This window comes from Rousettus aegyptiacus, unplaced genomic scaffold (assembly GCF_014176215.1).
Source record: "Rousettus aegyptiacus isolate mRouAeg1 unplaced genomic scaffold, mRouAeg1.p scaffold_m13_p_12, whole genome shotgun sequence".
Lineage (NCBI taxonomy): Eukaryota > Metazoa > Chordata > Mammalia > Chiroptera > Pteropodidae > Rousettus > Rousettus aegyptiacus.
In genome coordinates this window covers 12,611,573-12,635,872 of record NW_023416287.1, presented here as the reverse complement: position 1 = coordinate 12,635,872, position 24,300 = coordinate 12,611,573, and the positions used below count along the sequence as shown (strand labels likewise).

General features: G+C 42.3%; 1 protein-coding gene across 18 annotated transcripts in view; it reads right to left on the bottom strand.

The window, feature by feature from the left end:
* The window catches only part of PTPRT (protein tyrosine phosphatase receptor type T), a 918,720-nt gene that overhangs the window by 473,026 nt on the left and 421,394 nt on the right, over positions 1-24,300 (bottom strand). For all 18 annotated transcript variants that reach the window (XM_016155891.2, XM_016155890.2, XM_016155892.2 and 15 more), the window contains exon 7: positions 18,867-19,160. In XM_016155891.2, coding sequence (XP_016011377.1) covers positions 18,867-19,160 — 294 coding nt within the window. The remainder of the gene's footprint in view (positions 1-18,866; positions 19,161-24,300) is intronic.

Sequence of the window (24,300 nt, the reverse complement as noted above, 5' to 3'; positions counted from 1 at the left end):
TCTCCGATCACTTTGTACCTTTGGGAATTCTTGATCTGTGAGGAAAGCTAACCTATAGTTTATTGTTAAATGTAATGAAATGTAATGAAATTCTGGACGGTAAATTTGAAAAAAAAAATATGTGTAAAACAGGAATGCAGATATATTTCATAGACATACAATTAAATGCTGGTTAGCTTCAATACAGTCTTCCTTTCGTACTTTTGAGGCAGCGAATTGCTTTTCCAGGTTTGCAAACATTCCTTTAAGCCCTTGGCTCTCCAGGCCACTGTGGTCTGACGATGGATAGAAGTCTGGAGAGACAGGAAGGCAGGGGAGGCTCAGAACGCTCGTGAAGGGCCTTGAACGGCAGTGAGGGATGGATGCCATGGGACTGATGTAAAGTGGGGAAGCAACGGGGCCAGGTTTGTGCTGCAATGTCCACCCCAGTTGTCCCACAAAGGATGCGAGGTGGCAAGGACATGCAGAGGGGAGAGGCAAGACTGTTCGGGAAGGAGAAGGCTGGTCGGTGGGTCCAGGAGAGATGTGACGAGGCCTTTCTCAGCACAGCACGTGTCGGATGGAGAAGCTGAACACATTCCAGGCAGGCAGGGAGGCGGGGGCCTGGAGAGGGAAACTCCGATAGCTGCGCTGGAACAGGAAAGCGGCGCTGGCCACGAATAAGGCCATCTCCCACCAAGCACCTAGGGGCTGCTCTCCCCCTTGGCATATGCTCACCAAGGGCACAAAGCCATCTCGACCAGAGGGTTTCTATGGAGATGTGGTGTGGAAAACGAAAAGAGTGTTCTTGGTCCTACACACCCAGCCAACACTAGCTTCCCCTGCTCAAATCACTATCTTTGCCTGGATGCTTCTTATGTTCTGGGTACTCAGAATGACTCTTTACACAGATCCGCTCATTCAAGCTTCATGACAGCCCAAGGAGTTGATCACTGCTGTTCTGAATTTACAGATTTGGAAATGAAGTTTCGGAGAAGTTTGATAACTTGCCCAAGGTCACACGGCTGGTAAGTAGTAAGATGAGAGTTAGAATGTGGAAAGTCAAACTCTTCCCATAATACCCTGTTGCTTCCAAAAACTCACTAACATCAGGGCAAGAACGTCACTGGCACTGAAGAAAGATCCACAGACAACGTCTATTGTGCTAATGTCCTATGCATTTATTTACTCATTTAGTCATCATGAGACAGTTGCTTCAACATGACAACCCAATGGATACTATAATGTCATCCTGTCCTTGACCCTAGTGGAAATAGTCTGAGATGCCTCTCTCCCAACACCTTGAGAGGGTCTACTGATATGGATCAAAAATAGAATGATATAGAAGTAGCAAAATAAAATTACATTTAAAAATACAATAGAGTCTGTTGGAAAAGAAAAGAATAATTTGCCTTAGAAATTTGCCAGGTCTCATAGACCTGACGAGAGAAAGATTGGTAATGGGTGTAAAATCAAATGTGGGACTTCGATGAATTATGGCACCAAAGAATTCTCACATCACCTGTGTGGATGGGAGAATAAAATTGGAGAGGAAGGGGCGGATCTAAGGGATAAGCAGGGAAAACGCACAGTTTTGTGGCTGCTTGGATGTCAGAGTCAGGAGAGAGAGGGAAGAATCCCAGATGACTCCAGGCTTCTGAACTGGTAGGCAGGCTGCGGTTTACCAAATAGGGGCGGACTATTTTTAGTTGAGGTGGATATAAGACAGATAGAAAAATCAGTTAATATAAAACAGAAAGAAAAATCAGGTGTGTAGACCTGGAGCTCAGAAGAGTGATGGAAATATATCTCTATCTTGTTGAAACCACGGTGAGGCAGCTAGGAAGTGCAACATGTAATGAAGGGAGAACTGAGCAGAGGACGCCGCCCTAAGAAAAATTGGTAAGTACAGAAATCAGAGACGAGAAACAGTGAGCATGTGATCCGAGAAGTAAGTCCTCAAGGTACAGGAACTGGATAGAGTTTTATGTGAAAAACAGAGCTGGCAATGCAGCCCTCGGGGAGGTACAGGTGGAAATTCCCTTCTACTGGCCCAGGTAAGATGGGATTTTTCTAGGATATGGAGGCATAACCATGCCTTAAGAGGATAAAATGCTGAGGCAAGACAGGAATGCCCTAAGGGAGACCGAGGAAAGGATACGGGAGGGAAAATGTCAGATGCTAAAAATTCAGAGCCTGCCTAAGACAAGCCCAAAGAAAGATAAGAACCTGCAAATATTTGACATGTACTAGTACCAACAAGGGAGAGAATCGACTCTGCTTCAAACAGGGGACTGCAACTTGTAAGTAACGATAAGAAATAAAAGCCATTGATTATCAGCTCCAAGCACCAAACCACTTGTTTGCAGAGTTATTGTCTCAGGGAAATGGAGAAGAATAAAGAGAGAATGTAGACTCATACTAGCTACAAAGCACGTCCAAATAAACAAAGCTGTTCGTCTGCTGTCGATGGCAGGGTGTAAATTGACCCAATTTTTGAAGAACTGTTTCAATGTCTTGAAATAGCTCACTGACCCAGCAATGACACTTCCAGGAATTTTTCTAGGATAAATATTAGATGTGCGCATATAGATTCATATCTATAAGGGTATTAATTAACAACGTGTTTTAATTGAAAAGAACTAAATATTCAGAAATCAAAGGGTAAAATCAATGGTACATCCATATAAGAACACATTAAGACTTTAATCAAAACAACATCTCTGCTGTGTGATCCCTGCTTCACCTGTCCTGTGCCACTCTGGCTTCCGCCTGCTTGTGACCTCAGCAGCAGTTCATGTCAAGTTACCAAGACCACCAGGTTGCCAGATCATGCGGGATCCTGTTGGAGTACATCTTACTCAACCTTCGGACAATTGACAACTTTCTCCAGCCTCAGTCTGGCCATGGGCCTGAAGGCACCACATTTTCCGCCTGCCTCTCTAAGCTGTTTCTTCCTAGAGCTGTTTCTTCACTGTCTCCCTTGCAGACTCTGCCTTTGCAGCCCAGCCTCATGCCAGTGGCCTTCCCCAGCATTTGCTTTTCTTGTCTCCACACACTCTATCTAGATCGATCACATTTATTACCGTGGCTTTGTGGGAGAAAATCTGTGCTTTCATAGAAAACGATGCATTGTCTACTGCACGAGCTTCCTTGTTATCTGATTCTGATTCTATGGGAGCTATTTTACAACTTTGCCAGTTGTAGATAACTGGCAGTAATGCAGAATAATTTTTGTCTATAGATGTGCAAATGGTTCTACCTGGGAGAGGGGTCAATCCCCCCTAAGGTGGGGAGGGGAAGCCAGTTTTGCATCCATTTGCATATTGATGTCGGTATTCTTGATCTATAAATATCTCTAATTTTTGGATTTCCGTCTGTACTGGTTGTAACATCTCACCAATTTCCCGGTAAATGAATTAAATAAAATTATGTTCATTTTTACATCTATGTGAAAGTCATGATTTTACCTGTTCTTGAAACTTATCTTTTAATCGTTTTAAGTGACACCTAGAGTTAAAGAACCCAAATGTATGTCTCCATCCCTGACCACCCCCCAACTTACTGATTTGTAAATATACATATATTGGTTCTCACTATTTGCAATAATTATGTTATGTAAAGTGCATTGAATTAGCAAATACTGAACCATTGCTCTGGGAGAGGTACAAGCTTAGGTTCCTGGGAGCCTCTGACACAACATTTTTGTCAACCAGTCAATACATAACCTTGTTTTATGTGTTTTTGTTTTAAAACATCTCACTTAATACATATTGTTAATTTATTAGCACTGGACTCACAGCCAACAGAACTGTGACTCATGCATGAATGAAGCTCACCTGACCCATGCATTTTCTCCATAAGTCACATCACGGCCTTCCTGCACTTAAGAATGCGAGGAAGCATTTCACCACTACCTTCGGGAGCCATTTCAAACAGCGGAATCACCAATAGAAAGCACAAAAATGGGGGAAACACGGCACTAAATCGACCACGAAAAGGATATTTGTTTACAGTAGGAGACCCGAAACAAAAGAGCGGAGTATCACCTTGTCCGACCTCAGCCAGAACAGGTGCATTAGGCAACTCCGATTCTTCTCCATCCTGTGGACGCCTGAGGATGTCTGTGGAAGTCCTGAGCGCTGATTTTGGTGCCACAAACACATTTTAGTGAGCAGGTGAATTTGCAAAGACGGAGTCCACAAATAATGAGGGCAGGCTATATTTCTTTGTGCACATTAAATGTAATGTATTTCTCTCCCATCGGTTCTCAGGATCCGTAAGAACCAAGATCATATCTATTTTATTCAACATGGTACATACTATTAAAAAATTGGTCACAGAACAATATGTACATAGTGGATCAAGTTTGTCCAAGGAGATGTAATATGTCTGCATTAAAATTAAAAAATAAGACCCTAATGAGAACAGTTAGTTAGACCAGAATTTGGAGTAGTTATATATCTGAGTGGTGATTTACAGGTGATTTTTATTTTTTTAAAAGTGTTTTTCTGTTTGTTCCACAATAAAAATAATGAAAACATCTTTCTTTCACCATCACTACAGCATGCCATTAAAATGTGAATACCAGCCTTATCTTTCTCACCATGTACTCCAGGCACCCGTCTGCTAATTTTCAAGCAAACACCTTGGTCAGTATCTCCAGCCTGCTCATGTGACAGGGTTCATAGCTCATCCCCATAGCGTCAGCATTCTCCTCCGCAGTATCTTTCATTCAGTGTCTTTGTAACTATGTAGCCAGAATGAAGCATCATGCTCTTGGGATATTTTGTGTGGCGTATTACAGCTATCCCACTGCCCACTCCTTCTGAATCCTAAACTCCCCATAGGACAAAAATTCATTACCTTGATAGCCACACCTAATTGAGGATGCGCACTCATCCATTCTCCAATCCTCTGGGTATGCCGGCCCGACATGGCGGTGAAATGCACAAGGCTCTCTCTGTACTTGGAGTTCAGAGTCTAGTGCAGCTCAACAGTGGGATGGCCCTTTACTGCCTAAGAGGGGACTTTAAATGTCTAAGCTGCCATTGCTTTGATCAAAGGCTATGGGGGTAGGTGCGCGAGTCAAGTGCATGTACCGACAATTAAAGGCAATTAAGGATCACACTATTGACTTCTTTCTTCTCAGAGATATTCCTCTGGGTTCAATTTTATTGTGTTTAGTTCATATACCATCCCATATAAAATAGTCTGGGCCGACTTTAAATGGACTCACTGCTTAACGTTCAAATTAAAAAAAAAAAACATTTGATTAATTAACTCTTGACTTCTTTGTCACATCACTCATACCTTTCCTCAGAGGCATCTGGTTAATCCAAGTTTCACAGCACTTAGAAACCTTCTCCAGTGGCCGGAGAGTGGGAACTGAAAGAGCTTAGAGTCAAGAGATGTTATTTTACAGCTATCTCAGATGTGAGATCTAAGGAAGGTCACTTAAGTTCTGGGAGCTTCATCATCCCCCAGAATAAAATGGGGATGATTAATCAAGTTAGCCTCAGATTCATGGTGAGGATCAACAGAGATAATGTTTATAGAGGGGTTTGAAGGATAGTTCTGTAAAGGGTCTGCAAACGTCCAGTGGTGTGGGCCACTTGGATTGGGCTGGAGCTTTCCTCCAAAAATGAGTTTCTCTAACTGTTGTCTGGTGTCTGTCCGGCTATTATGTCAGGTCAGGGGAGTTACAACTAAAGTCCTTGCTTTGACAGGCTTTCTTTTGTGAAGCTTCTTTGGGTCCAGCTACCAGTTTCCTTCCCTTTTCTCTCTTTAAAGACTCCCCATCCTTCCTGCCAATCCCTCATTGTGTAGGGCACTCTAAGCTTGTTCCACCAATGGTGCTGGGATAATAGCTTAAAAAGCTATAAACCAAGTTAAAACCTCACCATTTACCAAATACCAAAATAAACACCATACCGATTAATGAGTTAAATATAAAGCATCAACTATTTTTTTAAAAATGAGGTAACAGTTGTTATCACTGGGCAGTGCTATGCTGGGTCATTTAAATGTTTGTCAGTGTATTTTTATGATTTTCTAATTTTTCTGCAGTGCACACACAGCTCTTCATAACATTCATGTGTTCAACGCTTATTTATTGAGTGCCTACTATGTGCCAGTCAGGATGCCAGGCATTCGTGACCAGAACAGATGACAGTACTAGCCCCAGGGAGTACATAGTATAATGGAAGAGGCATGCAATAAAAAAAAAAAATAGGTACACAAATAATTAGATGATTATAAATTAGGTTAAATTCTGTGAACAGTGTTATAAGTGGTTAAAACAGGAGTGGGAAGTAAACTAATTTGGATTAGGTCCCTCTGTGAAGTGACTCTTAAAGGGACATGTAAAGGATGATGATAAGTTATTCCATCAGTAACTTACTGGTGGGAAGGGTGTGAGTGGGGTTTCCTCTTCTTAGGGAGAGGAAACAGCTTGAGCAAAGGCCCTGAGGTAGAAAAGAGCTTGGCTATGATGTTTTTGAGAAATAGAAATAAGACTAGAAGGGCTGGCACATGTGAGCAAGGCAGAGAAGAATGAAAAAGCAAAGGCTAAAGACAGACGTGAATTAAAGCAGACTTGGAATATCACTCTGTGCCGATGAAACTGGCAAAGTTTAAAAAACTGATATCACACAATCCTGTCAAGGTTACACTGAAAGTACTCGTATCGTTATAAAATAGCATAATTATTGCACTGGAAGCAATCTGTGAAATGTTGCAAACGCCATAAGGATATCTCTACCTTTTAATATCTCATCCCCTGAAATTTAGTCTAAGAAAATAGTTCACGCAGAAGGCTACAGGCAGGAAGATGGCGACATTCTGGAAACACCCAAATATCCAACAATAGAGGAATCACTTAGTAAATTATCGTATTTTTTTTGTAATTAGACGTGTGGGACACTATGGGGCCATTAAAACAATGTCGAAAACTCCTTAGGACCTGTAAAGTATTTACTTCGTGGTGCTGAGTGACAGGTGGAACTAGAGGTGGCACACGAGGCATGATCACATGGTAAGAATGAGGTCGATGATTGCAATGGAACACGCGCTAGCAAAACAAATTAATTGGTACACAAGGTACGTTTCCTATTTTAAAAATTTTCTTTGGTGTCAACATTATTTTTCTCAAGTCTACAGGTGAAGAGGACAAGGAAGGAGTAACAGCACAGCCACCACAGCCACCACAGCCACTGGAGCAGCTGCATCTGAGGAAAGAGTTGGTTGGAACAGTAACAAGCTTCTAATGAATCAAGATATCCTCAGCTAGGAAGTGGGCACAGCAAGGCATTCCCTGTTGTGTCCGCAGAGACCCCTCCACTCCAGTTCCTGCCAGTGTCCCTCAAGAATCTCAGAATGACTGTGATTCCAGCCAACAGTGAGTGTGATGTAGAAACCACGACTGACACACTGGCCACCCTCATGTCTGCCGTGCGTAGTCGAGTCCTTTCCACCTCAAGCCAGGCTGTGTCCAGTGCTCTGTGCAGCCCTCCCCTTCTTCCCTGTAGAGCGGCAACTCTGCATTCCCAAATGGCCAGGGTTGGGCAAGATCCCTGGGATTCCTCTGGCTCTGACATCATTTTGGCAGAGGCTGCATGCCAAGCTCTTGAAATTGCGACCCCTCCCGGATTCCTTTGGGAACACAGCAAGTGGCTCCCCATTGCCCCTTGGACCCACTGTAGTGAAGAACCTGGAGCTAACTGGTGAAGAGGACCTGGGCAGAGAGAGAGAGAAAGTGAGTCTCTCTAGGATGTTAACTTGCCAAAAGCTCCCATTAACTAACCACCTACGAAGTTCTGGGCATTGTGCTGGGGACTTATGAGTTCTATCACCAGGTGGGTTAAGAGCAGGGACCAGAGTCAGACTCCATGGGGTCTAACCTCAGCCACTCCCTAAGCTCTGTGACTTGGAAGCCTCAGTAGTGATGGTGATGGTGGAACTCCTTCCTCATGGGATTGCAAGCAGAGTCCATGCATTATTAGCCATCATTAGTTATAACCCTTATTTCCACCCAATGAGGTAAACAGTATCATTCTCATTTGACAGATAAAGAAACTCGATCAGAGAGGTTCTTCAAATTGCCCAAAGCTATCCAGCATCCTAATGACAGAATGTGGATTCAAACTCAGGTTTGGTTAACGACAAACCCCTCATTTGACTGTCCCTTGCTCCATTCGAACACAGACTAACGCTTGGTTTGCAGCCCAGGGCTCAGCAAATGTGCAACCATCCCTGTACATTCCAAGAATGTCAATGACTCACTAAACATAATGAAAAAAATAACTTCCCACATTTATACAAAATGCTTTGCAATGTATAACAATCTTTCACATTCGCATTTGATTCTAAGGGAAAAACCTGATTTTAAGTTGTATAAATGTTATACAGCCCAGCAAAACAAAGAGAAAACATTTACAGTGACCCATAATCTCATTACATATATATATACACCCACACACACATATATACACATAAATATGAATCAATACCATATATATGCGTTGTGTACCTATGCATACACCAAGTGCAGATAAATTAAAATACATTTTTTAAGGAAGGGCTGTTCTCATTAAAATAAAGGCTTTGATCTCAGCATTAGCCACCCTTCCTACACACCCCATTTAATGTTCACCTTAATCCAAAAGATGTACAAAAAGGGTCCTGAACTTCTTGACACTGGAAATTGATAGAGGGAAAGATGGACCACTTGGCAATGAGAAGACTGTGCAGCACCTGTGAGTGATGTGGGCGAGCTGGAGGAGGAAAAGGTAAAAAAAACAAAAACAAAAACAAAAAAATCCCTGACCATGAAAGTACTTTTAAGTCTGTGAAAGCATTTCAAATCATTTGCTGGGAAGCATGGCAATGCAATTCCTTGCCGCCATCCCATCAAACTTCAGGAAGAGTTTGGCTGCTTCAGGAAGCCAGTTGTGTTCATGGAGCTTTGGGAGGATGGCGGGGAGGGGCCCGTTCCACATTTGGTCCAGTGAGGACAGCACGGAAAAATAGAGTGACGTCCGCATTCAGGGCAGGCGGTGCATGGGGGCCACGGTGCTCTCCTGGGAATCTCTAGACATCTTGGAGCAGGATTTGGAATGGGGGATGCTGGTCGATACTTTACATCTCTAACAGATAAGTTGGCCCCTGCCTATACATGAGCTGTGTATTTATATTTCTGAAAATTAGGACGTAATTACATACGCGGTTTTGTAAGATGACTTTTTTCTAACTTATTATAGCATGAACATTGACCCATGCTGTTAGATATTCTATGAAAACACAGTTTGCAATACCAGCCTAGATTTCCACTGTGTGCACGCACGAAATTTACTTAACTAGTCTCCTATTGTTGGTGCATTTAAGTGATTTCTGAGGGTTTGCCCTTATAAATAATGCAGTGATGACCTCTCTATATACAACTCTTTTTGAGAAGCTCTGATTATTTTGTTAGGAAAAAAATGAGCAAACTGCCCTCTAAATATGCTTCGCCGTTTAACTCGCAGAAATGCCTGTAAGAGCCTGCTTTATCGCGCTTAGCCAATGCTGGTTATTACCAATTAAAAATAGATATATGTTGGTAATCTTATAGGTTAAAATGAGTTTATTTAATTATCTGTGACTTTAAAATTTTTTTCACCACTCACATTTTGTTTGGCAATTATTCCCTTATGCCATTTATCGATTTTTTTTTTCTATCAGGATGATGACATTTTTATTGACTTGCTAAAGCTCTTTATATGTACGAGTATTTCTTTTCCTCCAAATTTTGTCATATTTTCCATACCCAGTTTACCCATTTGCTTTGTGAATTTTGTTGATACACTATAGATTTTTTTTCTCCTTCTTCTGCCCTTTTTAAGCAGTAAAATTTGTAAACTCTGACTTAATGGCGTATTTTTTTTTTGCATTTAATTAACCGCGAGTCCCACCTAATACAGGAATCATATTTTACTTATTTTCTTCTGATTCTTGCTTTTTTCAGCTTTTAAGTTCTTAATCGATCCAGGCTTTACTTAGCATAATATGATATACATGCAATGCATTCTATGTGTTCCAATTTTTTAACCAATAACAAATATATTACTTGTTAAACAATCTTCCATTCATACAAGTTTCAAAAGCCAGTTTCACCATATACTGGATTATTTTCTGGGCTTTAATTATTGTAGCTATAATAAATGTTGGTATTTCACAGGGAAATGCCGCCTCCACCACCACCACTGCCGCCTTTTCTAAGTGGTCTTCACTACTTCCTCCTGTATATTCTTGGAGATCAATTTTAAAATCATTCTGTCAAGTTCTAAAAAAGACTCCCATTAGGATTTTGATTGCAATTGTATGAAGCCAATAAATTAATTTGGGTAGAATTGATATCTTTGCAATATTAAATTTGCTAAACCAACAACATGATATATTTCTCCATTTACTCGGGTCTTGTTTTATCATCCTCAATAAAGTTTTGTAGGTGTGTGTGTTTTCATTTAGATTCTGCACATTTCTGAGTTTGCTCTCATTTATATTTTAATTGCATTTAAGATTAGGACACATTTTATTATATTTTTATAACAGTTATTACTGGCATATGGCTATTGATTTTTGTTTATTCGCTCTGAGTCAGACCATAATACTGAAATCTCTTAGTAGTTCTAATAAGCCTTTTTTTTTTTTTGGTTTAGTTTACTCTCTTAAGACTTTGAAGCTATAAGAACATTTTCTGCTAGAAATAAGAAAGTGCCTTTCTATTCCTAGCTTACTACGAATTCTGATCAGTAATGAAGGCTGAATTTTTTCAAATTACTTTTTAGCCTCTCTGAAGAGTACCAGATGGTTTTTATCTTTTGACCTACTGATATGAGGCCTTATACCAATAGGTTTCCTAATATTCAACATTTTTCATCAGTGCATTTCTGGAATAAACCTAACTTGGTCATGGTACTTTAAGCTTTCACAACGATGCTGGATTCTGGGAGTCACATTTGAAAGAGCTTGAGCTTTGTAGCTATATAATTAAAGGTTCAATTACCAGCTGGGCTACTTGAGCAGATACATGGCCTTGGGTAAGTCACTTACCTGCCAAAAAGTCAATAGGGAAAATTATATCCACTCCACTAGGTTGCTGCAGGAATTACACGTAAAGTACTCAACACTATAGGCTTTGCATATCGTAGGTACTCAAACTGCGTAGCCACTAGTCCCATTACTATAATAATTCATTTTTTTATGTATGTTGCGATCTCAAGATTTTGAAAGCTATAGGAATGACTGACCTCTAATTCTAATATATTTGGGGGATATTTTTAAAAATCCGGCCCGCTTGATAAACAATACAGCTTTTATTATTGCCATCACTCTGTGTCTCGCTTTTTCTTCAAATCTGTACCTTCAAAATTAGTAGAGATCGGGGTAGTATTTACTAGTGCATGTTTTCTGAATTACTGTCTTTTACCTTGCAGGTGATCCTAGTTCCCTAGGGAGCATGGGGGCAGAAAAATCTAAGAGTAACAGGATATTTAATAGGGCTTTTCTTGTTGCTTTGAAATTTTACCTAAGGCTCCAAAATCAAGAAGAGTAAGCAGTAAGTACTGCCACATTCCACAGAGGGCAACTAAGGCGTTTCCAGATGTTCCTTCCAGGAATTGCTAAGAGGTGCCAATTGGACACTGACTCTTCATTCTAACACCACACTCAGCCTGCACAATAAGGAGACGGTGTGGGTTGAGACTCTGAGGTTGCGAATTGCAGGTGCAAAGGTGAGAAGGCTTTGTCTTATCTCCTGCCCTTCCATAAGCCAAGTGAGGGGGCTCCAAGAACCACTTATAGACATTATGGGTACGGTGGGAGGGTGGGAAGAGGGTCTGCAAGAAGAGACGATATCTCATGCACTAGCGCATGCTTGCTCATCTGCAGATACTTCTTGGCTCATGCAGCAGCAACAGAATGACGTGTGGTGAGAGCGGGCTTTCCTCTTTCTTCATCTCTCATCTCTCTTCCACGGCCCTACCTCTCAGTGGCAGAAAGAAGCACAGAGGCAGCACAGAAATCTGGGCAGAGGGGAAGTGCAATAATACCAATATATGCCACAAACACATCTTTTTGAGGAAGCGGCAGTCACAGCCTGTCTTCAGTGACTGCCTTCGATCTGGGCTCACCTGCGCAGTTCTGACAATGATGCCCCTTTGAGCATGGTGTGACTTGCATGGAACACCCAGCCCCTCCTTCCTGAGTTTCTCCATTGGTCTTGAGATTTTGCTTTGATTCTGAGCGGGATGCTGATTTGACTTCTATTGGCTAATCTTGCTGTGTTTCCCTAAGATGTATAGACCATCTCACCAGGATTATGGCAGGGCAGAGGTTGGAGTTAGATGGCTGTGCTCATAGCATCATCCTGCTCAGAAGGAAGTTTCATTTACTTTAATTCAGAGCCCCGTTATGCTGCCCCCATTGTACAGAGAGTGAAGCCGGGGCTTATAGAATTGGGGGGGGCGGCGGGGAGGGAAGCCTCACAAATCTAATTATGTGGCTTTGTTCATTTTCTAGACTCTCAGCTCCTCTTTCACTCTTTCTGTGCCTTCTCTCTGCCCTAGAACTGTAAGCCAGACTGAAAACTCAGTGCCCACCTGAGGGTGCTCATCTCAGAGGGTCAGAACTCACTTTCGTCCCCTGTTGGCAAGCCTGATCCTCACTAGTCTTGGCCGTGCAGAGAGAGAAGTGTCTGGAGAACGTACATACTTCTTTCTTATTTGAGACTAGAGACAGAATCAGAAAAAGGACAATTCCCATCTACTCTCCCCCCATCCCTACTGTCTGTCAGACACCGCTGCGGATACCTCTGGGTCATGCGGCCACACGTGAAGGACTCCAGGACACCTGCCCAGCCACCCACCCATTTCCCGCCCAATTACCTCCGGGTCTCTCATGCCACAGCAAGAAAAATCAGTTTTAGGTTCTGACCTCCTCTCTCCAGGCCTGAGATTTATTTCTAAGTAATGTTCTTTAAGGGGCATCTATGTTCTGGGTACTCTGCCAGGCATTACACTTCTCTCGCTGAAGTGTGTTGTAACCTCCATAAATGAGAGAAAAGAAACTGAGGCACAGACAAGTGTCATCCAGCTAGCAAGTGCCAGCTTGAAACAAAAAGCAGATTCTTTTTGGCTCGAAAGCCCCTATCCTTTCCACCAAGTTCTAATGACTACTCTCGCTTCATTGAGCCCAGAGATTTGAATCTCTCTCTCTCTCTCTCTTTTTTTTATCCCCCTGGAGAAAAAGGAGAAGTAGACACATATCATTTCCAGTAGAAATCCATAAATATGTAAATAACATATAATGTGCAATCAACCCTCAGGTGGAGGAAACAGGAAGACAGTCGTCCAAAATCAGCAGTATCTGCTATGCTTCTGACAGTGCAAAGTCACTTATCACTTGAAGAGCCTGAACTCTGCAAGATCACAAGGAAGGGGGTTCCCAGGCAAAGGGCTTATGATTTCCAGGAGTAAGCAATTACAGGAAGATGATCACTTGGCTTGCTGGACTGTTCATTGGTGATCCCATAACTATGATGTGAAGACTACTGCCCACAGTCTGGCTCAAGCAGGGCTTTGGGGGATGAAGGGAAGTGATTTCTGGAAAATGAAAGACACAACTTTAGATTGATCTCTTTTGGAGATACGAAGAAATACGTCCCCTGAGAGGATTCAGAAGTGGGTATTATATGGAGACAGATTGGATTACAGTGGGGGAGAGTTTCTTTCGTCTGAAGCTGGGTGATAGTTTCAAGACATCAACAAGCAGGTGCCCAGACCATTCAAAGTGGCACCTGCAGAAGTGATGAAGAGACAAGCTGGACCAATGTGGTGTTCGCCCCTCTTATCTCACCTGCCTTCCCCAGTTACTAACCTTGGCCCTCATCCTCGATGCCCTTGCCTTTGATTCTCATTGTATGTATATAGTCCAGATAGCTGATGCTAGCAGCCTGTCTGCTGCCCCAACTCTTTTGAACCTAATGAATACTCTCTGCTCCTACATAAGACCCCATCTAGAGTTTTATGATAACCAGACTAACGCTGGGTAGAGAATAATAGTAATCACTCAGGATCCGAAGCAGTGAAATGGTCTGCCATGGGAGATTGTAAACTTTCCATTAGAGATAGCATTCAAGGTGAGGCTGAGTGGGCACCAGACAACCCTCCTAGGCCCAACTCATATCACTGGATGTCTGCTGTTGGGATATGCTAAAGGAAACCACCCACTGCTCTAAGCAAGAAAACCTCTGACAAACCACACCACAATATGATCAGCATGCTCTGAAATGAGATTTCTCATTGGAGGATGAAAAACAGAAGAACATAGCCCACCTTTCCATATGCCAGTCAATCCAGAGAAATGGACAAGTAAGACTTCCTGTTTTGATATGATGATTCATAATCATAACACGCAGAACAACAGCAGCAACAAATAATGATTTGTTTCATTATAAGCATCTGAAGAGCTTTTCGAGCTTTTCGAGCTTTTCAAAGCACTTTGATGTACATTATCGCATTTGCTCCCCAGGCCTCTATCTCAGGAAGGATGGTAAATGATTAAATGGAGCAAAAGGAACAAAATGATGAATGAAAAAAGTAAACGAATGGAGCATCTCAAGAGAACGGCATGAAGAAAGAGAATTAAATTGCTTACATCGGTACTAAGAAGTCCCTTTGATTCTAAAATCCAGGTGCAATCAGAGAGTTCCCATGGAAGAGGAAGAGGGAATCGACTGGTCTCTCCTGAGTTCCAGATTTACACATGCCATCGCCGGCCATGCGTCTTCACCTCACGTACAACATATGCAACACTGAACTCACTTCCTTGCCCCTAAACCATCATTTGTGTTTTCCAGCTCAGAAAATGACTCCGTCATCCATCCTTCGGCCATCTCAACCAGAAAAAAAGCTTGGAAATGTCATCTTTGGCTCTCTTCTCTCCGCCCCACATTCCAGGGCTCCTAGCTGACAGTCTGTCCAGATTCTGGCCAAAGTGGCTAAGTCTTGTTCTGAACTTCAGATGGTTGGGCTGGGATGCTTTATATAGACAAACTCTTATTGACAATCTCCGCCTCGCTTCCAAAGCCACAGTGGTAAGTGACCTGTTAGACTTGGCAGAACATAATACAGCCCCACCCACCCTTGCTGAATTAGCCCTCTGGCGTCATCCTGAGCTATACTTGAGCTTGTAGCACCCTGCTGTGAGCCTCTGCCTACTTCCAGCATGTCCTTGCTAGGCCAGCCTCTGCCACCAGTGCCTAGTACAGTGTTTGGCACATGGAAGGGATTCAGTAGATGTTCAATGAAAAGGACTACCACTGCAGTGCATGGTAGCCATTCATTCTCAGCTGGTCTCCATAGTTACCAGCCTCCCTATTGCCCAATCCTACCCTTAAGTGGATATGTACAGAAGAAGTCACATAACCATGTACTGGGGAGTTCCTTAGGCCAAGAGACTACGCTCTAAGCACTTAATTGATTTATGACATTGGTCTGATGATTTCGAACCTTAGTTTTTTTTCTTCTCATTTACCTCTCAGAGCTGCTTCGAGGATCAAGCAGTATAATAATGGACATGCCACCAAAGTGGCACGTCGGTGTGTCACAGTAATATCAGTGGTTCTTAAATGTGGCTATGCACCAGCATCGCTCAGAGGGCTCCTTCTATCAAAGATTTCTGGGCCCTCCTCCCAGAATTTCTGAATCATTAAGTCCAGGGTGAGGCGGGGGGGGGGCACCTGAGAATCTGCATTTCTAACAAGTTTTCGGGGGTTGCTGACACTGCTGATCCAGAGATCCCCCTTTGGGAACCACTATTTTAGGTCATTCTGAGAATGTTATTCTTCCATACCAAACTTTGTTTTTCTCCATGAAGCATGCTATTTCAAAATTCGACTTTATGTTTTATCCTTTTTGCTGTTTTGTTGGAATCTTAACCCAGACTGTAAATACCTCTGGGTAGGAATTATACTTTCCACCCTCCAAAATTTCTTATTTTCTGTTTTATAAAATAACGAGTACATTTTCCGTGCAAATAATAATAGAATTAAGGAAAGGAGAGGAGACTCAGACTACCAATCCCCCAAAACAGCATCCACGAATGAATATCAACCTTGAAATTCTCTGAGAAATTAATTATGGGGGGGGGGGGGAGGGGAGCTCTACCATCAGTGGCAATGTGGGAAAGAAGATTATCTCCTTGATGACACATTTTGTAAAATGTGACTTATTGAAGATTCTAGTCATAACTTATTTAAACACCAACATTTTAAAAATATAAAGCCACAAGCATCATTCCAACGCATAATTTTTATAGTGACACCCAGACAATTGTGTTTTCAATATGTAAAATCCATTACATGGTCGTGGCAATAATTTTCAATAGATTGTAAATTTTTATTGAGATGATCATCTTGCGATTGAATTTCACAATGTATTATGTGATCATCAGCAATAGTCCATGGGGGCTGCTACAGTACTTTGAAAATCATTTATAAAGATCAAAAACCCTGGAAACCCTCAGATTTTCCCTGTGGAAAGAGGAAAGTCTTATCATCAGGATCAAATCAATTATTTTTATGGATGGATATTGAATTGCAAAGCTAAGATAAGGTATTACCTGATTTAATAACATATCCCAATGTCCTTTTAAAGTAGTAAGTTTCACAGTCAGGTTTCAATGAGGAATTTTACTAAAGGCCAATTTTTGAACATAATCAAGAGAACGGCAACTCCATTCATCAGAGTGGTTTGATAACTTTCAAAGGAATCTTCCCAAACAACAGAAGTACTAACTTTGGGTTATATACTGCCAAGATACACTACGGAGATACTTTAGAATGGTTAACAGTCAATCCCTCTATAACGCCTGTCTTGATGACATGAACGTGTTCCATCATGACTGACATATTAGGGAATGATTTGAACATAACACGGGTTTCACATTTTCTGTGTGTGATTTTGCACACAGAAACACGAATGAAGGAAAAAACTGCACCCAGGTGAATTGAGCCACGTGAGAACATACGGAGCACACTCACCTCGCATATCTACCTGCTCCCTCAGCTCACCAGGCATGTTATGAGCTACGTCCATCCACACCTGGTGTTAGAACTTTCCACTACCCTCAGATGGCCCTCCTTCGCCACGTCGCCATAGCTTGCAGGCTGCAATCTTTTCGACATCCACCTCTGCAAGCAAATCGCAGGGCTTCTCAAGGTAACACACTAATATGTACTGCAGTATTTATTCATACCCTGGCCATTAACGTGCGTAAAATCGTGCCACCATTTTTACTAGGTTCTTCTCAATTTTTTTAGGTGTCACCGATGAAGTATGAGTATTCTACCCCCTAAGCCCAGTGTTTTTTGTTTGTTTGTTTGTTTTTTGCATAACTTTGCATAGTGCAGTGATGTTTAGGGACATATATGTCACATTATAACCAAACTGACTGTATTTTACTTTGCTTTTCGTTCCATGGTCGTCGCTGTGCTGATGGGTCCTCTCCCCACCCAGAAGCCATTGGGGACTCCTTTTCCCTTGGAAGCCAGTGTCCCATGCTGCTGCTCTCCTGAGCCCCCTGAAACACTTCCAGCTCAAGGCAGCATGCAGATGGTGCACACCTCTCTGTTTATCCACCCCACCGTGACCAATGATCAAGGGCATTTGAGTCAGGTGCAAATTTGGACTGCACCACTGGCCAGTTCTATGACTTTTGGACAAAAAGTTTAAAAATACCGAGTCTCCATTCATGGATATATAAACTAAAAATACTTACATCGAATGGTTACTCAGAGGGGAAAAATAAGATCATATAAATAATGTGATTTGCAAAAAGAAAATGAGCACCGGGTTCTTTAAATTTCTTGAGTTGCGTTCAGAGCTGGAACATCTCAGGGATACAGTTAGAGACACAAACTCAGCCAACATCCCTGTTAGAAACACCACAGAATCCTGGAGACCTCAGGAACATGGTTGGATCCAAACAGCCCTCCCAGACACAGTCCCAGCCAGCAAAATCATAAGCAGTATGTGGAAACCTCAGAGAAACAGTCCGAGTCAGGAACCAACGGAGAACACTGAGCAAGGAGCCCACAGAGAACACTGAGCCAGGAGCTTGCAGGGATACAGAATCCCGAGGACACTTGGAAGGACAGGCCCAACTCAGACTCATAGGTAGGAGCCAGGAGCCAAGAGGTACAGAGCTGGGAGGCTCTTTGTGACTCAGCAGTTCCAGAATCCACTGAGAGATACTTTCAGAGCCAGGAGCCCCTCAAAGGCAGAACCAGAACCAGGAACCCCCAGGGAAAATGTCAAAACAAACAACTCATTAGGTTTACAGGCCCAGCGCAGGGACATAGCTAGAATCAGAAACACCTTAGGTATCAACAGGAGACTGAAACACTCAGAGAGAAAGTCCAATTGAGACCTTCAGGGGACACAGTCAGAGCCAGGAGACCTCAGAGAAACAGGGTCAGGAGCCATCAGAGACACAAAACCAATAGCAGTCAGAGGCACTATCAACACTAGGAAGCCGCAGACAAACAAATGGCATGGGAGCCCTCGGAGAGAGAAAACGGGGATCCCATCGGAAACACTGTCAGAACTGGGAACCTCTGCCCATCACAGAACTTCGGGCAGTTCTTAGAGCCGCAGTCAGAGCCACAGAGATGCCACCAGAGGCAGGAGGTCCTCTAAGGCGAGATCAAAACCCTGACCACTTTTCTCCACAACAGGACACACCACATACTCACATCAAAGGAGTTTAGGAATGATTGTCACAGAAAGCCAAGGGGAGGATCACTGACAGCAACCACCCAGCATCTTGAAATGGAAGGAGGTTCTTACCTGCACACTTGGTCCTGGTGGTGAGCGGAGGCCCTGGTGGTCCTGTGCCTCCCTCTCCTGGTCTCGTGAGTAGAACCCGTATCTCATACTCCACATCAGGGTCCAGATGCCACAGCTTATAGTTGGGAGAGTCGACTATGTGGGTCTCGGCCCAGGTGCCTGTGGTCGTGCGATACTCCACCTCCTTCAGGATGATGGGACCATCCCCGATGATGGAGTTGGCATTTGGCTTGATCCACAGGTACGTGGCCCCAACGGCCAGCAGCTCTGGGGGGGCGATGGGTGTGGGGGGCTCTGAAAGGTAAACAATCGGAAAAAGATGTAGACCCAAGTAATTTACAGAGCAGAATCTAAGCATACGAGACAAAAGGATAGAATTCCAGACGGAGCCATAAAAAATAGCCCAAATCCCCTTTTTAACCCTATTCATGGCCTACTATAATTTTCATGGTTTTGTATGTAAGTACCTGAATCAGTATCTCTTCAGGAACTATATGTAACACCTGCCATATCTCTACCATCTAAAAAAAGGAAAGAAGGCAATTGTGCGTAAATTGTTTTTCGGAACCACAGCCAAGCTGTCTGGGTTAATATTCCACTTTCTATCCTCAAATGAGCACCTGCCTTTACTGAAGTGACTCGTTTCAAAACTCAGGGGAGCCTAAGGTTTACAAACATCTCTTTTACAGGAGCACATAGATCGTTGGGGGAAGTTCTCCTAAGTAGCAAAAGGAGGATGGCACAGCAAGAATTCGGCTCCTTCCTCCATTCTAGCAGTTTCCTCCAGCAGGGAGAGTATCACTGGCCACAGTGTCCCCAGTGGGAATCATGGGTCAAGGCAAAAGCCACGCCGAGTTATATTTTATTTGTTACGTGTTGCCAACCCCTCTCCCATTAAGTTCTATGTCTTCGGCTAAATGGACTAGGGTTTCAATAAGCATTTGTGGTGGCCTCTCTCTCTCTGGCAATCCTTAGTTCACCGGCAAAGCTGCAAAAAGCATTTATTTTGTACTTATTTGCCAAGAAATCTTACGTAATTTCTTTGTATAATTCTTGGGGCACTGTCACCTTTATTTTGATATCTTAAAAAAAAAAAAAAACTGAGAACCCAACCGACCAGGTCACCAAACCAAGATCACAGAGCAGGTAAGGTAGGTAACCGCATGCCTTCCCAGACCTGCTCTCCTCTTGGAAGGCTGTTTGCCTCTTGATGCCCATTTTCTAAAAATCAAAGTGGGTGTATTTGTTGCAAAAAAAAAAAACAGCAGTGGAATGACAATAAAGAAAATAAAAAGAGAGCACATGTCACCTTCCCTAGCACCCAATATAACAGTCCTTTTTATTTCTCTCTGTTCCATTCCAATTTCTGTCCATATACTTAAACCTTTTTCATGGGGTTCCAGTAATACATGGGCATAATATAGTGTTGTTTTCCCCTCACTTATTACATCCTAAGGGTTTTGTTTATATAGTACATGGATTTTACCATCATCTTTATTTTTATAACTTAAATTTTTTTTTTATTATGGCAACATTGGTTAATGAAATCCAGTAAGTTTCAGGTGTACAATTCAACAGGAAGACATATATATATATATATATATATATATATATATATATACACACACATATATACATACATATATACATGCATATACATACATACATATATACATACATACATATATATATATATATTTTGCATTGTGTGTTCGCCATCCGGAGTTAGATTTCTTTCTATTACCACATATTTTACCCTTTTACCCCATCTACCTCTCCCCTCCCACTCCCCACCTACCCTCTGGTAACCACTAGTCAGAGACTCATGGACGTGGGCAACAGACCGTCATTGTCTTTAATAGCTACAGGACAATCCATCGGGTAATCACACTGACTATTTTCCAATTGTTGGGCACATGAGTTGGTTCAAGTTTTCCCACAGTAAATAATGCTTCGATGAACATCGTTGTGCAAATGGCTCCAGCCCTGTTTGTCTCATCTTGTCTTAGGACCAACTGCCAGGAATGGGATTATCTGTCTAAGAGTATGAACAAGTTAATGCTTTTTGGAGCAGAACTAGGAAGTGAAGGGTAGGGGAGACATTTGGCCGTGGAGTACAGTGTATGTGTTAAGAACTTCTAGAGGACCTCCGGGCTCTTCAGGTGGGTAAGGCAGGTATAAGTTTCAGTTTGGTGCTCGGGTGAGAGCTTCAGGATAGATAAAACTCATTTCTTTCTAATTAATCACCTAGCAAGAAAGATTCTCCAGAAACAGAATAATTGCTATGAAACAGAGGTGGACAATATTTTCTCAGTGTGACTCGAAGAAAATCTTAAGGGACAGCGTCAGATTGCCTCTATTACAGCCTGCCATTTGGTCAGAGAAGGAAATTAAGCCGATTAGTCAAGCTAGAAGCTTTTCTTTACAAAGCCTTTACTCAAGGCCTCGTTATCTCAAAGGTGTTTGCAAATTGATTCTTGGATAATTTGTTCCAGGTAGAGAAGTTAAGTTGGCAGGCAGATAATTTCTGGGCTCATCCTTTGTGCATTTTAAATATATAGACCCTTTGATCACCATTATCAACTCTCCAGAGTTCCTATCAGTCTCCAGGGAGGCCCCAAGGGTAAGATTTTGTAGCTCTGTGATGACTCTGGCCAATTCATTAATATAATTATGCACAGACTGACCCTGGACAGAATGAAGAGCAGCTGACTTTAATTCTTTGGAGCTTGAGCAAGTGGCCACATTCAGCTCTCTTACTTCGACTTTCCACCATGGTTTTCGCTCTCCTGTTTCAAGCATTAGCAGTAAATTGCTGACCACCAGAAAGAAAATAAAGTATCAATCTTTCCAAATGTTTTAGTCTATTCTTGGGTATTTCTGATGGTCGGTGCAAGTATAGTAACAAACATTCCCTCGAGTACAGAAGTGTCTCCATTTCAAATGACTTACTAGTTTGCACATCCATGTGCAGACAAGTCAATGCATTATCTCTCCCTCTGTCCCCTCAGGACTGTATCATGGATATATCATAGTGTTTCTCGTACCTGGCACCAAGAAGCCATCGGATTATTGTTTAGCTTTTTCTTTTTCTTTTTTTAGTAATCCATAGATTATAACTGGCATTCTCTAGCAGTCATGTATACTACTGGTTCAAAGAGAGAGAAGCTGAGATAAAACCCAGGATCTTTTTTTTTTTGGTAGGCACCAACTTTTTCAAAATGCACAGAAAGACTGTATTTTATTTGTGTCAGCTGTCCTCTCCATCTGAGATGAACTTTTCAGCCAGATAGTGCAAAAAAAAAATCGATGAGGCCATATAATCCAGCCACTAGAGTCGTCAGAAAGAAAACTGAGGTGCACAGAGGGCTCACAACCTGTAAAGCTAGAAGGAGGTGGGGGGAAGGGCTTTAGCACTCAGGGTTCAGGGATCATTCGTGCCCCGTTCTTTTTCCTCTTGCACTTGAGTTACTTCAGTAATTAATTAGGAGGGTCATTAAAGGAACTCGACACTAGCAGTTTTTAACTTTGGGGAATGCACAGGTCCTTACGAAAATCCAGTAAGAAATTCCAGACTCTCTTCCCCGACTAATGGATATAAGCATGTTCCCTAGAGCTTTGCACACCATTTCAGGAATTCATAAACTCTTGTGAAGCCCATGCATGAAGCCCTGAAGGGTCTTTGCTGGGAATAAAGGAAGACAGATCGCATGCCCATAATGGCTTACACTTCTCTGGGACCTCAAAGCCTATCTTTTGTTGCAAGAGATGAAGGTTGGGTGTATGATCGTGAAAGGGCCTGGAAGTTAATATAGGAAAAACAGAACCAGTACTTTCAGGTTCCCAGGTTTCCAAACATTTAGGTGAAAATAAACATTTTCTACAGGACAATGCCAAGTTAATGTCTAGGTTCCCATGACTGTGACCCACCCAACACATTGATAGGTTTAACATTTGGGCTAAAATATTTAAAGGATAAAGACATGTCTCTGCCTATGAAATGTTGCATCCTAAGTAGACATCTTCCATAAAGACTGTCTTAGTAGCTTAGGCTGCTATCACAAAATGCCACTGACTGGGGGGCTTAAACAACAGACATTTATTTCTCACGGCTCTGGAGAATGGGAGTCCAAGATCAAACTGCCAGCCAGTCCCGTTCCTGGTGAGAATGTTCTTCTGGGTTTCCAGAATGCTATCTCTTGCTATTTCCTAGCAGGTGGAAAGAAAGAGATCTCTGATCTCTTCTCCTTTACCTAAGGGCATTAATCCCATAATGGGGGTTCTGTACACATGACTGCCTTGAAACCTAATACCACCACCTCCTGATACCATCACATTACAGGGTTAGAACTTCACCATATTAATTTGGGGGAGATACAGACCTTAAGTTCTCAGCAGGGGCCATATTTTCAAGTCTATTTTTCTCTTTATGAAGGGCTTTGCCTAATCGCCGGGGTCTTGAGATGAACAATCTGGCAGCGAGAAACTCCCTGTGAAGGAAAGCCTGTTTTTCTCATGTGCCAGAAAGAGTGGTGAAGGTGAAATTTAGTGGTGGGCAAAAATACAGGCTGTCTGTACCCATGGACTCAGAGGATAAGGCAGCCAATTAAAGCAGCAATGACAATAAAGTGCAATGAGGGTCATGTTGGGGGTGATAGAGTCAGTTATAAGGCCTGTAAAGGGACCTGATCTGGTCTAGAGGTTGGGGAAAGTTCTTATAGAGAGAGCCCAAGTATTATCTGTGGGGCTAGAAATTCACATAAGTCTCTGAGCAAAGAGACTGTCCTGGGAATCGCATCGTTTCGATTTGCTTGGGAAAGTACCACACAGGGCCAGACTGGAAAACAATGAAAGCCATGTGCTCTGAACACTCATTCACTCACTCATTATACAAACATTTAGTACCTACTATATGTCACACTCTGTCCTAGACACTGAGGATACAGCAGTGAACAAAACAGAGTGTCCCGACTGCCAGGAGCTCACATTCTGCCTTTCATCCAAGGGCTGAGACATAGAGGTGTAAGGAGAGAAAGAAGTTAATTCAGAAGCTGTTGAAAGAAGGAAATCAGAGGACAAGTCAAGCCCGGGTCGGTGCTTGTGGATCAACTAACTGATGTACATCTATATAACAGAATACTGCACAGCAAGGAAAAGGGAACAAACTACTGATATATAACACAGGCAGATCTCAAAAGAAAATTATGGGTGCAAAACAAAAATAAAAAGAAAAGGAGAATGCATGATAATTCCGTTTACATGAAAAGTTCAAGTACAAGTATAGTTGATTTATAGAGATAAAAGTCAGAATTACAGTTACCTGGGATAGCAGGAATTGACCAGGAGGAGGCATGAGAGAACTTTCTGGTGTGTTGAAATGCACTACATGTTAATTTGAATGATAAAATAATAATAATAATAATAATAATAATAA